At 40.3% G+C, this 18,841-nt stretch overlaps 1 protein-coding gene across 2 annotated transcripts; it reads left to right on the top strand.

Moving 5' to 3' along the window:
* The first annotated feature begins 1,187 nt into the window (after positions 1–1,187).
* On the top strand, positions 1,188–15,464 carry mdc1 (mediator of DNA damage checkpoint 1). Of its 2 annotated transcripts, XM_028012359.1 has the most exons (12): positions 1,188–1,390; positions 1,890–2,024; positions 3,043–3,597; positions 3,673–3,736; positions 5,053–6,161; positions 6,440–6,499; positions 7,165–10,793; positions 11,565–11,696; positions 12,475–12,657; positions 12,745–12,870; positions 14,377–14,487; positions 14,576–15,464. In XM_028012359.1, the coding sequence occupies exons 2-12, from the start codon at positions 1,892–1,894 to the stop codon at positions 14,777–14,779; spliced, it is 6,306 nt and encodes a 2,101-aa protein (XP_027868160.1). In that variant the 5' UTR covers positions 1,188–1,390; positions 1,890–1,891; the 3' UTR covers positions 14,780–15,464. The 2 variants fall into 2 exon arrangements, with proteins under 2 accessions (XP_027868160.1, XP_027868161.1); XM_028012360.1 differs by lacking the exon at positions 6,440–6,499.
* The last annotated feature ends 3,377 nt before the right edge of the window (positions 15,465–18,841 follow it).

Raw genomic sequence — 18,841 nt, 5'->3', positions numbered from 1 at the left:
ATTTTCCAGCATGGCAATGACCCAAAGGACATGGTCAAGATCTCAAAGGCTTCAGAATCACTCTGTGAATGTCCTCGAGTGGCCAAGCCAGAGTCTAGACTTGAATCTGATTGAACATTTCTGGAATGATCATAAAATGGCTGTGCACAAACATCTCAACAAAGTATTAGGTAAAAGCTATGAATACCCACCTTTCTATTTTTAATAAATTTGCAAAAATCTCAGAAACGTTTTTCCACATTATCATAATGAAGTATTTGTGTTTAGAATTTTAAGGAAGGGGATTATTCAAACACAATTTGTAAGAAGGCTGCAACATATCAAAAGGTGAAAAAGGAGAAGTGCTGTGAATACTTTCAAGATTCCCTGAAAATTCATAGGGGGTAGGGATGCACAATATTAGAAACATGTAATATGTGACACCATTGTTGACTGCCTTAATAACACTACTTGTGATGAACAAAAAATTATTTGAGTATATGTTTCTGTTTGTGTCCATAACATAGACACCCAGGGAATCACCCAGACATATTTTTATCTCAGTAGTAAGGTGTTGCTGAAAAAAATTGCTTCTGGCCAATAGCTACTGTTTTAGCAATAGACCAGTGATTTCTTAATGATTTGATCATAACCTTTTCAAAAATGGTTTATATAGCTTTAAACAGGATCCTGGACAGAATCTCCTGTTTCTCCTTGTGGGAGAAACTGAATTGTACTTAAATAGTAACCTTACTTTTATTGCAATCCAAAGCACAGTACATATACATACTTTTTCAGCAAGACATTTCTGTCTAACAAATAATTGTCAAATTGGTCTTGTAACTTACCAAAAAGCTGAATGGTGATTTTTTAAAAATAAACTGCAAACCACAATCATTAAAAGTTCCAGTAGCAAACAATTGAAATTCATCATTCTGGGTGTAATCAATCATAATATATGAGCTTTACTTTCTCACGCGAATTACTGAGGTAAAATAACTTTATGGAGATGTATGTTCTCTTTTTCTTCCATCATTTCCATTGCTCTCTCTCCTTGCCTGGCGCGAAAATAAATGGACGAATGAATCCATTAAGGAACTGTTGGTCCAATCAGAAACGCTTCCGGAAAAAACTATCCAATGAAAGAGAGAGTACGTCATAAGTGACACTTGTATTGGCCAATAGCTCTTTGCTCAAGAACCTATTGTGGGCGCGGTTGGGTCAGTATTTACATTTTGTTTTTGTCCACAGAGCAAAGCAAGACTCCGGGAAGCCTGTGCTAGAGCATGATCCCGTCACTGGTTGTCGGAATATTAAAACGCAACGCGTCCAGGGTAATGATCTGCAGATGAGCCCATCTGAGCTGTAAAGTCAGTCGTTAACAGACGGATGCTTCCTTTCTAATTTCAAGGTAACAGCCATGTGATTTCCAAACGGGACCAGTTTTAGCCACAAAGTAGTAATCATTGTTGGAAAAGAATAAGGACAGTTGCTATAATAATCAGAAAGATTCTCGCTAAGCTAACTGGAATATTATCATTTGAACTCACTAACGGCTAACAGGTTTACCGTTGACCGGAAGTGTAATTGCTGTGATTTCGACACTAAAAAACAATTATACACGCTTAATAAAAGTTATTTCTGTGTTGCTTGGGCTTATCTAGAGCAGACCTATAAATAGAATTTGATTAAGAATATAAGATTTCAACAAAAAGCTAGCTAAATGCTCACAGTGAAGCCTCTGTCTGTTAGCTGCAGATTACTAATGACCTAGCCACCAAGGCTAAAGTCAGTTTCATGCAGTAGCCCTGCAGAAGGCAAGCATGTTGCTAAGCTAACATTAGCAGGTTTTAGAAGGGGAAATTGTCTTTGTTTAGAGTTTATTGCCATCCTGCTTTGGTCTTTAACAGGAATGGATGCAACTCAGGCGATCAGTGACTCGATCTTAGAGTCAGAGGAGGAGGACCAAGAGAAGATCCAAAATGAAAGCAGGAAGCCATTGGCCAAACTGTGCATCTTAAATAATAAACACATCCCTGAAAAAGGTAAAGTGTCCTACTCTGGTATTTTTACCTGTAGTGTATGCTATGCTAGGGGAAAATGTGCATAAAACGCATTGAAACACCATATTCTTTAGCTGTAGCAGCGTGATGTTACACAGAAAAGATTGTAGTACTAATTATCTTTAACAAAGTCAGCAGCATGTTTGCTGTTGATTTATGACACATGTAGAAAGGGATCTTTAAATTTTCTACATTTTAAATTGTTTGTCATTTCACAGATCTTCTAAATAGTAATCCATGATTTTCTGTTCTGTTGGCGGATAAATATGACATGGCTTAGAGTAATTTGCCTGAGCCACTTTACAAAATTGGAAAGAGGAGAGAACATACCATTTAAGTAAGGCAGGTGTGTGTTGATTTTCATGTCACAAGAAATGGCAACTTGCATATGTTTGCTGAAGTCTACAGTCAGAGCAATATTAAAAAGGTTAACACAGCAAATTTGGAAGAGGATTCATATGTATCTTGCCACTGCAAGCAGTGAGGAAGACAGTAAAGGAGGTCAAAAACTCAGAAAAGTGGCATTTTGTAGTCACCAAGTCTCTATAACCTCCATTAAACGCTATGTAAATGATAACCAGTTCTTTAAACAGGACCATATTGTTTGTTCACACGAGAATTTCATCTTTTCACAAACTGGTATGAAATCAGGGATAAAAGTTGGAAAAGCATCATATGTCTGCTTAATACAATGGAGGATATTTGATGCTTTGAGTCTTTTTCTCTCCAAAAGATCCTGAATCCATGTCATCCTCATCTCTTTAAAATACTAGCAAACTTTATGTTAAAATATAGTTCTGGAAATAAGATGAGAACAAATCCTCCCTGAATTAAATGATTTATGTTTTTCTTAAATTTTTCAGTGTAAGAGTAATAAACAACTCATTAATTAATTATTTTTTTATTCACATCTTTACTAGAGTCACAAATTTGTCTGTATGCATAGTCTGCCTTAACTACATAAGTCTTTCCAATAATATATTTTGTCTCTGTCACTTAGAGTTGCCCCTCTTCCTGGGACATAATTTCGTGGGTCGTGACCCAAATTTTTGCACAATACAGTTGTTGGCACCATCTGTGTCCAAGCAGCATGCTGCCATCAGCATCTCTGTTCACCGGAGAAGAGGCCGTGTCCATGAAGTGGACATGGAGGCCCTAGTTTGGGACCAAAAGAGTACGAATGGGACACGTAAGGGACGCCTAAAGCTGACCCCTAACGTGCGCTATGCCCTCAATGAGGGCGACAGCTTGGTTTTGGGGGACATCCCATGTCGGTATGTGAGCTCCGGGATGGACTCCCCTTCTTCCCTTGGTGACATGGAGACACCAAGACAATCGGAAGCAAACGCCAGATTGTCAGATTGGGACGACGTTGACACAGGAAGCAAGAAATGTGTCAGTAGAGGCACAAAAGCTAAGAGGATTCTTGTCACAGGCAGTTGCCTCTCATTTGAGAAAACTCCAGTCCAGCCACAAGGGAGCTTGGTGCCAGAATCTGATTCTGAGTCTGAGAGCGAAAGAGAAGGGAGAGGAAACAGAAAACAGAAGGATGTTGGTATGTGAAATTTCTGGCAATTTATAAACACAACCACTGTTTATATTTTTATTCACCAGTTGGCTTTGATTTCAGTGTCTGCTTCAGACTCCCACAATTCTGCATTCTTAAGCCCTCAAAGCAAAGTCGTTCCTGAAAGGTATGTTTTTATATCTGAATTTTTACAGTTCGTTTCTAACACCTGCATATTATACTGAAAATGTACACATTTTATTACACATTACACTACAACCTCAAATATATGTGTATCTTACCTGGACTTTGTTTAAGACATGAACACAAAGTAGTGTTTGCTTTTATTTAAACCAGTTGTTTATATATATTTTTTTCCAATGAAACACCACACATTTGGAGATTTTTGATAGGTATTTTCTTAATCTAGATAAAAAGAACCACAGACAATGTTACTTAGTTTTCAGCCAAATTCTTGCAAGAATTGAGAAGGCACAGAGGATCAGCTCCTACAGCTCCTTGCGTTCTGCCATTCTGCTGCAGAACTTGTCTTTTTATTAGCAGGGAAAGGAAGTGAATTGGATGTGGGAGAGTGATCTTAACAAAAAGGGGGGCTACCCTGATAACAAGCAAGGGAAACAGAAACTAAATTCTACACACAGACAATTTTACAACTAAGGAGTATCTCAGTAAGTTCTCCTAAAGAAGCACCTGCAAAAAAACATGATTGAGGTCAAGGAAAGGTTAGTTATGTCTTACACACAGTTTAATAAGTTCTTCCTCTCTGGGGTGAGAACACTAAACCTTAAAATAAAAGACAACTAGTAATATAAAACTACTAATATAAGAAAGATAACAAAACATAATAATGCTAATGATTTTCCTGCTCAAAATCAACCTACCGTAACGTTATTTTAGTGAAACAAAGAAAGTAGTCATTCTTGTGAAAAAGTGTTCTCTAAATGAGTGCAGATCGAAATACTAAAAAGTGTCTTGTAGGTTTGCCTAATTAAAAAGTAATAGTTTCCAAATTTTAGGGGAATCAGTTGATTTTTGCTTTCTTGTCTACTCAGCACGCTTTGAAAACATGTACTATAATTGGCAAAGTTTAGTGAATCACTTAAATGTACATTTTGCTGCAGAAAGGTTTGATTTTGTGTGTAAATGTTGCTCAATATTATTTAAAGTTTTTAGGAAAATTTCAATTTGTCAGGAATAATTCGGTTCTAGTTAATGATAAAGTCTCCTCTAGGATTGCTCTGTGATTTGCTCCATCCGTTTTCCCAACAACTCTGCTCAGCTTTTCCAAAACAAAATCCCCACAGCATGATGCTGCCATGAGATCCCAATAAAATACCTGGAAGTTTGTGGCATATGAACACTTTTTGAAAGGCTCTGTAGTACTAACAGAAAAGAAATCAGAAAGTGTGAGTTACTGACAGAAAATCTGCCAGTAGCTGCTTTCAGATCTTAAATGTCGTCTGGTCTTTTGCTGTTTTGCAGTGAAGATGAAAGCCCCATCACACCATCCTCCTCCAGCAGAAACGGGTCAAGCAGATGCATCAGTTTCAGCTTGGAGAAGACAGATATTGACCTGGAGAAAAACAAGTCACCTGTGTTTGTGGAAAATGGTGTGGAGGAAGGAGAAGGAGCAGCCGAAGGAGGGATGTATTCAGAAGAAAGGGGAGATAATGTGAAAAGGGAAGCCGATAAAAGTCCTACAGAAAGCAGTGAATCACTCAGGTCGACGCTACAGGTCTCCAGAGACGCCGTCCCTGAATTTAACCTGGACAGTGACACGGATGTGGAGGGAGAAGAGGAAGAGGAAGAGGAGGTGCCTGCTGGGAAAAGTGATCAATGCCCAAACACAGTCCTGTCACACATGGACAGTGACACTGATGTTGATGAAGATGTCTCAGATAAAGCTCCAAGAACGTCGCCTTCAACTGATGAAGCAACAAAATGTTCTGTTGCTACTGGTATTCAGTTTGAGGGCATCACCGTGGACAGTGACACTGATGTGGATGGTGATGATGATGCTAACGTCACATCCAAAGCTGTGTTACCTCAGGGTGTGCACAGCGCTGACTCCGCCCCTTTAGTACAGTCTGTAGATTTCAACTTGGACAGCGACACAGATGTGGATGAGGAAGAGGAGGTTGGGAAACGGGGAAATCCCAAAACACTCAGTGAAAAATCTGATAAACCTCTGTCTCCTCACAATCTGCATCCAGACAGTCACACCTGTGATAAGGAGGTGACTGCAGCTGGTTTGGATATTTTGTCCGAAAGTGATACAGACCTGGAAGAAGACTCACTCCTCTCTGTCCCTGCTGCTGCAGCAGACCTGCCTGTGTCATCTGCTGCAGCAGCAGGAGCTCCCGAACCAGAATCTGATGCAGACACAGATGTTGATGAACCTGTTGCTCCCCAACCCGCAGATGAGGGCAAACCAGCTGACCATAGGATGGAAAGTGATACAGATGTGGAGGATGAGGAGACAAGTCCTGGAGAGGAAGAGCAGGGGCAGATCCCCCACCTGCTGAGAGAAAATACTGCAGAGTTTCCGGTTCTTCTTTGGCAGAACAGTTCTACTCCTGTTCATGTTTCAGGTAATCTTTCATAAATAAACAGATGCAGTATCATATAGTTTAAAACTCCAAGTGAAAACAACACAACTAACACTACAGCAACACACTGAAAGAAGTTCTTATATCTCAGAGATTAATCGTGAAATCTGAAGATTAATTTCTGAATTGATTTTTGCATTTCTTTTTTACCAGGCAAATTATTTAAAGCCAATTTCAGTCTCCTAATAAAACAGATTTCCCTAAGGTTATGAAAAGTTTCAAAGAATATTAAAATTGTCTTTTTTGTCCTTTTTTTGCAGGAGAAGTTGAACAGATGGAAACTCAGGCCTTCACAAGCCCCATTTCACATCCACGTAGATGTGGGTTTAACACATTTATTTTATGTAGCCTGTTTTAGAAATATTTAGTAACTATACATAAACAATGGACACTGTTACTTGTCGGTTTGTCACAATAATACATTTTGCTGGACAATAAATTGTCCTAGAAATTGCGATAAAGGATGATTGCCATTTTGATACAATTTTCAACTAAAATAACGATAAAGCATAATGCGAGTACACCCTGTCAAAGATCAATAAACTTTAATTTCAAAAGGACCTTTGGCACTGGAACTGGAAGACATTTTGAATATCCAAAATACTTAAAACAACCAAAACAATAAATAAGATTATTTTGGTTAAGAAAACAAACTTACCCCTCAAAACATATTGCTTGTCAAACACCGGAGTTTGAACCGATTCTCTTTCCTGTTCTAGTATGGCCCTGCCATCTTTATTTCAGTATCAACTTGTTCTACTTAAGGATGATCAGTGGCTCCCTCTGCTGGATAGCCAAAGTACAACACAAAGAAGTTCTAAGTGGATGTTGGTAGATAATCATTTGGAACTAATTTTAATCTAATGAGCCAATATTCGATAATTAGTAGATTAATTGTTTGCATTCCTACACACCACATTTCTCAGATTCTTTTTTTTTTTTAAATGTGTGACAAGCTTAGATTTATTTTTCTTTGCTCCTGCAGATGCTGTACCTTCCTCCTTAAGACCAGCACTAATGACTTCTTGCTCAGACAGTCAGGAAGATGAAGATTATACTGTGGCTGAGACCCAATCTTTCATTCTTCAGACAAAAAGTTGCCACAAAGGCTTGAATCCAAACCGAGCCTCCACTCTCAAGTCCTCTGCTGTGTCCAAAAGAGATGATTCTTTCCAGCTGGGACTGTCTGACAGCAGCCACCTGCAGGGTGAGGTCAGGGAGAACACACAAGCTTACGCCGCAGTCGATGGTGGAGTAAACATGGAGGATACTCAGGATTATGAGGAAAGTGCAGAGAATGACTCGAGCCTGGAGGCCACGCAGCCCTACGAAGTCGAGCCTCCCAGATCTTCAGAAATGTCTAAAAAAGAAACCTGTGTTGACTTGACTATGGAGGCAACTCAGGCTTATATCCCAGAACCTTATGATGAAGGTTCAGATGAAGATGAGGGACTAAACTCTGCCAGGACTGGTGTGGCTTCATCTGCACTTGCTATGGCTGAAACCCAGCCAATGTTCTCTTCTGCGGAGGATAATGAGCCAGATTGTTCCTTAGAACCCGTTAAGAATGAAACTGAGAGGCACGTCACTGATTCTGAGTCAGTAGCGGAAACACAGCCCGTGTTTACAAGTGACAACGAGGAGAGCGGCGATGAAGAGTTGTCAGCGGAGTCCATGAAGTCTGCAGAGGAGCCGAAACATCCATGGACTTCTTCAGCTTTATGCCTCGCTGAAACCCAACCCGTGTGTCTGAGCGACAATGAGGAGAGCGGCGACGACGAAGAGTTGTCAGCGGGGTCCCTGCGACCTTCAAAAGTGGAGACACACCCAAACACTGATGCAGTTTTGTCGCTAGCTGAAACCCAGCCCCTACATGTCAGCGCTGACGAAACTGAGCCGATGGACTCATGTGGAGATCATGAAAATAACTCCGAGATCCTTCTTCCACGAAAAAGAAAAGCAAAGCAGCTTCATATTGACGAAGAGGAGTCGCAGCAGCGCACAGACTCTGGTGAAACGCAGCCTTTGACTCCAGGTGAGGATAACGACGATTCTGAATCAATGCCAAGCCTGCGGAAAAGGAAAGCAAAGCCGCTGCAGCTGGAAGACGAGACACAATCACTCGTTGGTTCTCAAGTCTCTGCAGTTGAATGTCAGCGTTCGGTTACATGCGAGGAAGAACAAAGCAGCCAAGACTTTATCTCCACCCAAAAAAGGAAAGTGAAGCCGCTGCACATTGTAGATGAGCAGACCCAGCCTCTGATAAATTGCGAAGATGAAGATGTCCTACCAGAAAGGGAGTCAAAAGCTCTTCCTCTCACCTCTGCTGGAGTTCCTTCTGCTGAAGTTCAGACAAAAGGGAGGGATGGAAAAAGGGATGGCGATGAAGCCGTCACATATCCACGGAAAAGAAAGGAGAAACGGCTTCATCTTGAGGAAGAGGAGACTCAGCCGGTCTCAGCTTCTGAATCTCAGAGAAAAACCGATGAGACGAAAGTTTCACCAAGTACCAAAGAAACAGGAGAACAAACAAAGACTAAGGATGACAACAATCAGCAGGAAGTGAAGGTGTATAATCAAAAAACAAGAAAGAGAAGAACTACAAGAAAACAGGAAGAACAAGATGAGGACAAAAACAAGAGAGCAGAAAATGAGAATCAGATGAAGGAGCAAAAAGGTGGGAAACTCAGAGGAGAACCAGAAATACACAAGAGGGAAGAGCTGATGAATGAAGGGACATCCAAGCCTCATCTTGAGGACGACATGCAGCCGGTCGCAGCTTCTGAATCTCAGAGAAGAATCGACGGGACGAAAGTTTCACCAAGTACCGAAGAAACAGGAGAACAAAAAAAGAATAAGAATGCGAGCGACCAGCAGGAAGTGAAGGTGGTTAATCAACAGACAAGAACTACAAGAAAACAAGAACAAGATGAGGACAAAAACAAGAGCCAGATAAAGGAGCAAAGACACAGAAAACTTGGAGGAGACGAAAAAGAAACAGATAGACACGAGAAGAAAGAGCTGATGAATGAAGGGGCATCCAAATCTCAGCTTGAAGAAGAGACACATCCGGTCACAGTTTCTGAAATCTCTCCACCGAACGCTGTAAAAAAAACCGATGTGTTTGATGTATCCAGCATTTCAAGTTCAATGGAAACTCGATTAGGAGAAGAGGAAGAGAAGGCACAATGTTCTTCACGTCAAAATAGACAGATGAAGAGTGAAAATAAACCATTACCAAGCACAAGAGGACAGAGAGGAAAAACCAAATCTAAGGATGACAACAATCAAGAAGAGGTGAAGGCGGCTAATCAACGGACCAGAGGGAGAAGAAGTACAAAGAAACAGGATGATGATGAAATACAAAGGAGCGATGAAAATAAGAGCCAGATAAAGGAGGAAGGAGACAAAGAAGAGAGAGAACATGTGGAGACAGAGAGACGCAATGAGAGGGAAGGAAAATCAAAAGGAAAACCCAGATTAAAGGAGATGAAATCAGGAAGTGAAGTAGAAGAAGAAAAGGGAACAAGTGTGGAAACAACAAAGACAGACCAAGAACACCTTGCAAGACTGGAGAAAGAAAAACAGCCCAAAGAATCACAAGAAGACAAGAACAAAGAGGAGAACCCCAAAGGTTCTGCAAGAGTGCGAAGAGCGGCAAGAAGAACAACCACAGCGGTGTGTGAAGCCTTGAGCGAGGATGTACCAGCAAGGAGAACTCGCTCCCGCTCCAACTCCCTCAGCTCAGAGCGGTCGGTCTCCTCCATCAACAGCAACACCCTGGAGAACAAAGGGAGAGGAAGAGGAACGAAGAGGAGCAGCGAAGCCTCCCAGACAGATGCTGTGAGAAGCAGCCGCCGAAGGACGACGACGGCGACTGCAGTGGAGCCGGACGCTGAAGCTCAGGCGGTCAGTGCGAGCTCTAAGGTCTCCAGAGGAAGACCACAAGGAAGAGGGAGGAAGACCTTGTCTCAGCCCGATGTTGTGATTAAAGAAAATGAACAGAAAGCCACTGAGGTTCTGCAGCAAGATGAGAAAAGAAAAGCAGACCCTAAGCTTGCTGGTACCAGTAGGGGGCAGTGGCGAGCCACTGCCAATTGTTCTGAAGCTTTAGTTTTAAATGATGAGGGCCTTCAGTCAAATCAGGAAAAAACTTCTGCTGATCTAACATCCCCTCTGCCCAAGAGAAACATGAGGGACAGAGGTGCAAAAACTGTAAAGACCGAGCCTGTAGAGGAAACTGAGGCTCCCACAGCGACTGATGGTGACGAAACCAGAAACAAGAGAAAAGCAAAAACAAGTGAGGAAAAACCTGAAGTGGATAGAGTCCAAAAATCAACAGAACCAGGAGGGAAAGAGGAGCAACAGGAAGAGATTCCTGTTGGGATACAGGGCAGGAGAACAAGCAGAGCCTCAAGCACTCAGGTGAAGAAGAATGAAGAGTCGCTCTTTACACAGGAAGTGAAAGATGGAAAGAAGGCGGCGGCGGGGGCTGCTGGGAAGAAAGCCAGGGGTCGAACAACCGTGGTCCAAAAAAATAAAAACCAGGAGCTGCAGGAAACTCAGACGTCTGGTTCTTCCATGGAGCTGGCTGGAAACGAGATTGAATCAGAGGTGATTTTGTTATTTCACTTTAAAAATATAATTTATAGTCTACTGCGCACATAAGAACAAAGCTTTTAGCTTTACTCAAAGCTGCATTTTGCTCCATGAACCAGCCTTTCCAACTCCTATAATGTAATGCACTTCCTTTTGTAAGATTGGTTTCCAAGTGGTTTTTGTTTCTGGCCGCATCACAATTATGAATGTCCTCAAAGGGCCGATTGTGGGAGAATGTATTCATGAAACTAACTGTTAACAAACTTAAAATTTCTCTGCATTTGATTACCACTTCTTAAAATGTAACAATTTTAACATTAGACTGATGTAATTTGACCCTGTAAATGAAACCTGGTTTGATTTGACTGATAAAATACTATTTAAGCATACAACTAGAATAAAGTGTGTTGCCCTGTAGAATCTAGAGGGCCGCTTAAGTAGCTATAGTGGGCCGAATTTGGCCCGCGGACCTCAGGTTTACACCTGTAATCTATATGATGGCACATATTTTTCTTCTGCTCAACTTTGTCATGTATCTAATGGATTCGGTGAGTTGATGGTCGCCCACACTTTCTTCTTACATTTTGTCACTGTTGTTCTGAACTGAACTGATCTGATGTTGTGTCAAACATCAGAGAGGAAGATTATCAATTCACAACTTGGAAGCAAGTCAAAACGATCAATAGTTAAGACCAATATAGAAGTATTCATACAGTGTTATACAAATTACTAGAGCTCAGCTCCTGTCTTGTCCTACGTTCTGCTTCTCCTCTGTAACTCGCTCAGATCTCGGTCATGACTCCTTCCCGGAAGCGGCGGGTTTCCTCAAACTCCTCCCCCGTGGCTAAGACGCCGCGTTCCTCCTCTGCGTCTCCAGCTACAGTTAGCCGAGTACGATCCAGGAGCCAAACCTACAAGGTCTGTGTTTCTATCCTTTACCCAACAAATAACATAGGCAGGATATTGGAGCGCCTATGAATCTTTCCTCTGAGGCCTTAAAATGAAAGATTTATATCTTTCAGGATTGTGGCCACTGAAAAAAATCTGACTTGACTCTCAGTTTCAGACTTGGAAATAAATTTAAAAAAGTCAGAATTTCGAGCAAAAAGTGGATAGTAAAGGTGTGGATAGGTGGCAACAAATTAATTGTCATTTTTGTATTAGAATTAACACCAATAAAAACTGTGTGTGACTTTTTCACCTCTTATAAATATGTTTTTTAAAAACTGTACTTCCATTTTATTCATATTTGAGTTGATGACATCACATGAAGCAGCAACAAACAGTAACGGACAGGAAGCAGAAAGTGCCCATGTCTGAGTTGATCGGTGATATTTTTGAATTTCCTTGCTAATTTGTACCTTCTTTATTTTTTTTAACTACTTTATCCTCTATTTTGCATTTTTCTGATTTGTTGTGTTTTGCCTCCAGAGACTACTCTCTTATCTCGGAAGGAAACTTGTATTATAACTTTTATTTAAAGTGGGAGTGTTAACATTTGTTTTTGGTTTGTGAAGGTCTCATTTCTCACTACTCACCAGACAAATGAAGAATTAAAAAAAATCTGTTATAACAATGAAATTAGGCTCATATGTTTCCATATTTGCTCAATCAGCTACCAGATAGATTTAGATCTCAGTTCATGAGTAAAACTGTCTATTGTCCGTGAAGTGAAGCTGTGTTGCTGTTTTCTCAGGTTCTGTTCACAGGAGTGGTGGATAAAGATGGAGAGCAGGTGCTGGCTCGTTTAGGAGGCGCCATGGCCAGAGGTATCTCCGACATGAACTGTCTCGTGACAGATAAAGTGCGAAGGACGGTCAAATTCCTGTGCGCCGTGGCTAATGGTGTCCCAGTCGTCACCACTCAGTGGCTGGAAAAGGTTATTAGCAGGAGCTGCTAAATGCAACACAGACGTGTTCTTTCAGGTCGGCTCAGTCCCACTCAGACTCTCCTCTCTTGGTTTCAGAGCGGTAAAGCTGGGAGCTTCCTCTCTCCGCTTGATTTTATTGTGAAAGATCTGGAGCAGGAGAAGAAGTTCAGCTTCTCCCTGCAGGAGTCTCTGAGGACTGCCAGCAGTCAGCCTCTCCTCCAGGTACTACCTCATCCTCTTTAATTCTTCTCTTATATTCTCTGACTGAGTGGTTGACGGCGTGTCAGTGGCGTGTAGCGGGCATTTCCTTTAGCTGACAGCGCAGCGGCGCTGCTGAGAAAGACTGACTCACCGTAGACGCGGAGAAATGTTTGAGTCATTCCCGGTTCTCATCCGATGTTGATGTGTGTGTGCCACCTTGCAAAGTGTTTGCAGTGCAGTGCATAAGTATTCATACCCGTTTTAACTTTTCCACCTCTTGTCAAATTACAACCACAAACCTTAATGTATTTTGTTGGGATTGTTTGCCTGTCAGTCCACTTCACAAGTATTAATGGAAGCCACTTGATTCACTGTTTTCCAAAATGCTTAAAGGAAAAATTATGAGCAGGAGAGAAAATCTGACAATTATTATTCCCTTTTACACTAAAAAGCATAAATGAATGTATCGTCAGCATAAATCCAAGTAAATTTAGACATTTGTTAGAAAATATTGTTAGTTTCTCCTTCCAGCAGAACAATAACCATAAACATTCAGTTCACAGGACTGTTTAGATCAGAACAAGCTCATGATAAAAATGGTGTAATGAAAGTCCAGACTTAAATACAATAAAATAATAATTCAATTCTGTTTTTAAATGGAAAAAAAGAAGATTTTATTGCCTAAAGCTCAATAATATAGCATTCCTTTAATTAATTTGAACCAGATTAAGCTAAGACTATTCTGCTTACAGAGTTTTGAGGGAAACATATATACAGACAAAAAAGTTTTTATCTTAAATGCAAAATACATATATATTTGTTACAGTTTTGCTCAATTGCTACTCTGCAAAATGGCCTTTTTTCACTCTGTGTACTCCACTTTACAATTAATGGATTATTAAATTATTTCAATAATCGATTCATCACGATGAATCCGATTAATCTTTTACTTCACTTTGCAGAGACAAGTGGATGTGGAAAGCTGGTTGAGACCAAAGTGACCTGCAGAGAAATTAGTTTTTACAAAGCATCGACTCAGGCGGCCGAATGCAAGTGCACGCATTTTTCAGACTTTTACTTGTAAACAAATGTCTAGAAACCAAATCTTTTTTTCCCCTTCCATTTTACAATTAAGCAGTTTTTCTTTCTGATGTCAGATGACATCCTTGGTTTTTGATTGTAACGTGAGAAAATGTGAAACCGTTGGAGGGTTGTGGATATTTTTGCAAGCCACTGTGTTTCAGGTGGAGTTTCAGGAACCGGTGTGAATTAATTTGACATTTGCTGTTTGTGTTCTTATTATGTTTCATGTAGATTTTCATCACCGTGGTAAGATGAGAACTGGAAACAACAAAGAAATGCTGATGCCAAGCTAAAATTAGGGTGTACACCTCACCAAACTCTGTTGCCAAGAGCTTTTTTATCGATTTTCTCATTCTCTGTTACAGAACCTAAATAAGAATAGACTAATCCTTCTGTATTTGCTTACAAGAATGCGCAACGTATCACTTTGCTTGTTTGTTTCAGGGATATGAGATCCACGTCACAAAGTCGGTACAGCCAGAACCGGTTCACATGAAAGACATCATCACCTGCAGCGGCGCTACCTTCCTGAAAAAGATGCCCACGGCTCACAAGGTGCCAGACGAGTCCAGAGCTGTAGATGTTGTCTTGTGTCGTTATTCTGACTCACCGCTCCTCTGTCCCCCGACTCTCCATCTCTCAGCCTCGGACCGTAGTGATTTCCTGTGAGGAGGACCTGCGGCTGTGTGGCCCCGCTGTGTCTGCGTCTCTTCCTGTCGTCACTGCTGAGTTTATTCTCACAGGAATCCTGCAGCACAGAGTCGATTTGCAGACTCATGCACTTTCTCCCTGTGCCACCAACCCGCATCCTGCTGAGGGCAGAGGAAGAGGCCGAAAGAAGACTTAGCGCACAATATCTCACTGAGAAAATGTTTGGGTTTGTGCGTCTCCTTGAGATTAAATGACAGACTTTCTGTCTGCGTGAAAAGTTAGGAATGTACTTACCATCATATGCAAACAAATTTTCTAGGTACGTTGTTTTTGCATCAGGTGATAGTGTTTGTTTTCTGTTTGCGTACAACATTTAGAACGTGTCCCTAGAGGCTGGACTCATGAAGCAGATTAGTTTCCGCCATGAAGTTTATGTTTGAATCGTGTGTGTGTGTGTGTGTGTTGAAGGCTCTTTATTGAAATCCATCTGCTCCAGATGTCTGTAGGTACAACAAGCTTGTTTCCTGTGCTGATAAAACGTGCGTAGTGCCTTTTATACGTCAGATGATCATGTGCTCACCACTGTGTCTAGTGCTCCTGTCTCCATTAAGCAGCTCCACTCCATTAAGGCGTCATTCAATCTCATCGCCTTCAGGGAGAGATGCACACCATGATTTCCTTCTAGCTATGATGCTGCAGCAGCAACATTTCATCCTGTTGGCCCATCACACACCTTCACTACATGTGAAACTCTTTCTGGGTTTTTGCTGTAAGTGGCCTTTTAAATTGAAAACAAAAGCTTGTTTTTTGTGCCTTATATGGGACTTTGACAGAGATTGTGTCAAATCATGAAAACATTAAAGGTTTTGTATATGTTGCAATTGTTTGTATTTAATCTTCTTGCTATACGTTGTTTGCATAAGTATCTTAATTATCTCAAATTAATTTTGCTTACAATGTGCCTCTTGTTTTGATGGTTTGTTAGGAATATTTCAAAAACAAAGTATAAAAACCTTCTGACAGTTGTACCTGAATCTCTCTAAGTCATAATTTTAACAGCTAAATCAAATTATGACTTTGAAAGTTTATTACTTTGACTTTTTAACATTTTTATATCTCAATAAAGAGATATCTAGCTGGTAGTTATGAGGAGACCCCTACATCATATTTATGATATAATATCTTAATAATAGTCTCATAAAATGCAATCAAATATTTATGATTCAACCATCTTGTCCATGGCACATATAATAGTTGACTTTATAATTTAACAAAAATATTATTAAATTTAAATAATACCCTATCATGGTGGTGTCCAAACATTTTGCCAGCGATTCCAAACTCTACAAGTTTAAAAAAAAATAACTTGTGGATGTCAGAATATGTATTTTTACCTTTTCATTATTTTTTCCTGCTCAACAATAATCTGAACATGTAATATTTTATTGAAACTAACAAAAAAATATAGTTTTTTGAAAGGATTTGTAAATAATTGGAGCTCCAAAACATAAAAACTGTGTCAAACATAGAATGAAAATATTTTTTATTGTCCCACCATTGGAATGTCAGGTGTGCTAGCAGGAAGTTACAGGTAAACAGCAAAAACAACAAAAAAGAAAACAGTAAGGGCAAATTTAAATATAGGGGAAGTAATAGTATACAGTTATTAAAAATAGCATACTGAAATTCAAGGAAATGGGCAACTGGGTGTATTTCTGCATTGAAAACCAACAGTCTAAAAAAACAAGAAATCTAAAAAACTGCAAATTGCAGCAAGAATTTATTTGAATGAGAAAACCTGCAAATAATAGCATGGATGTGAAAACTTATAAATGCTTTGTGTTGTACCTAACTTCTTCCATCCATTTTCTAACACCTGTTGTTGCGCAACACCCCCCCCCCCCTCCTTTCTGTCTCTACTCTCTCACTCTCGTACTTCCTCTTCTGAGAGGGGAGATGTGCTACCAGCTCTCCTTCTAACGGGTTAATTGAGTTTTCTAAATCTGCTGGGATTTACCCTGTCCAGAACTGAAGTAAACTCTGTTTAAGCTGGTTTCGAGAAACGATTCGCCTGGTTTTCTGACGGCCTACATCCAGGTGTCCCACCCTTCTTCCCCCTGTGAATTAGCCAGACTGAGCAGCCTACAGCCAACTAGTTTCACAGAGCACACCTGTTAACGGTCGCTCGTTCTCTATTTTACAACTTGCATTTGTTACTGAACCAGGTAGGTTTTAGTGACTCGGGCGAGTCCCAAGGATGTTGTTTTACATTTGGGCTACCAGCAACCTAAAAACATTTTCCAGTTTTTCCTCTCCAGAATCAAACATCACAGCTATTTTACAACCATCAAAGAACTTTAAGGTGACTCATTAACTGAATGTCCACAACATCTTTAGATTTTCTTTATGCTAAATATTTTATTAGTAAGGCATTTTTGCAAGGGTCAGTACAGCTTAATTCAGTAGCAGAAATAATCAAATAAGTAAAATCAATCATCTAGTCTATCTTTCCCTACTGCTGACACTGAGAACTAAAAAAGGGAACCTTTGAGAGAGACGGACGGAGTTTGGCGTCTCGAACCCCAGACCTGGCTTGATGATGAAGAAGGTGTTGCAGCTGGAGGAGGAAGTTGATCGGTGGAGGCAGGAATCTCTGTAGGTCTGATGAGCCTATTCTCCGCATGGATGCTGAGGTCACACAGGACTTGGTGCTGGCAGGAAAAAAGGCACCAGTTCTTCTTCTTTGTCTTTGCCTTTGTCTTCATCTTTGTCTTTGGGGTCTGAACCCAGCCGATGAGAGAAGTGCGATTCGAAGCCACAGATTGTGGGCCAGACGGGTTGGTCTCCATGTGCAGGACAGTCTCCGGCTCCGTGGCCCCGGCTCTTCTTCAGCTGCAGAGTTCTTTGTCCATCTCGATCTTGGCTCGAAGCTGCCCGGAGGATCCAACAAAAGGTTCCTCTTTTGCACCCACCTTTTATAGGGTTTATCCACCCCCGTGGTGCGCCTGCTGTCTGCTTAGACAGATGATCTCATATCCATCACTGTCTTACAGACATTTCCTGATGTCTGTGCTAATGTCTCAGGGTTGCTCAACCTCCTATGTCCCTTGCCTGCACGACATTTTCTCTGAAACGTTTCACCTTTCACCTACCATCTACCTCCAACATATCAGTGATGTTTAATTGCAGTTTTACAACCTTTTACACCATTTCAAGTTTAATGTCAAAATCACATTTATATCACATTTATTTTCTTTAGCTTCTCTGATTTAGCATTCATTTATAATTTTATAACCATAACTTATATCCCATTTATTTTCTTCAGCTTCTCTGATCTATCATTCATTTATGATTTTATATCCATAACTTATTAGTTACTCTTATTATGATCTTAATGTGAGTTATTACAGATGTTTTTCTGAAAAGAAACCAAGAATAATACATGATTCTAATTATTTACTACTAAAGTTACAGTTACTTGTTTTTCTTGTAAGTGTTCCCACAAATATAAGTGTAAGTATTATTACAAGTAAACCAATATTAATATAAGTATTTTACTTTGAATCTTATCCAATTACTAATAATGTTTAGATTTCATTCTTTAAAACTTTCATGCTTTAAACTAAGGAATAGTCTCAGCTATTTTTATAAATCTGCAGGCTGGAAACTTACTTCCTCTTTTTCCAGGAAACCTGCTTTTCTTGTTTAATGACTCTCTCTGACTGACTATGATTTCTTATGATTAGATAGAAAAAAGTAGAATTAAAGCAAAGTTTGCATGAGACAAAAACAACACACACAACTAGATTTATTTTATTGACACTTAAGTCTACTGTTGGGCCTTGATATCACTTGAGTGATTCATTTTAAAGATAACTTTATTTATTATTACTGTTAAACTTAAATCTCCAGCATGGGGAAGTGGGATGAGCTCGGATTTTCTTGACACACCTTTGTCCCTAGTGGGGTCAGGAGGGGTCCTGGTGTCTATCTCCAGCTAACTTTCGGGCGAGAGGTGGGGTCACCCTGGGCAGGTCGCCAGTCTGTCGCAGCCTAATTTCGTCCTTTTTAATAAATATTTTTGATTTGTTAGTGAAAACATCTCGATAGTGTCTTTCAGCATGAACTGTTTTTGAATTGCAGTGTGAAACACACAAAATCAAGGGCCGCAAATTGCCCGCGCACCGCACTTTGGACACCCCTGACCTGGCATTAATAAAATGGGACCAATAAAAGATTATCTTATTTTTACGAAATA

The sequence above is a fragment of the Xiphophorus couchianus genome, chromosome 3 (genome assembly GCF_001444195.1).
Source record: "Xiphophorus couchianus chromosome 3, X_couchianus-1.0, whole genome shotgun sequence".
Classification (NCBI taxonomy): domain Eukaryota; kingdom Metazoa; phylum Chordata; class Actinopteri; order Cyprinodontiformes; family Poeciliidae; genus Xiphophorus; species Xiphophorus couchianus.
The sequence above is the reverse complement of the archived record's forward strand: the minus strand, read 5'-3'. Positions and strand labels throughout refer to the sequence as shown.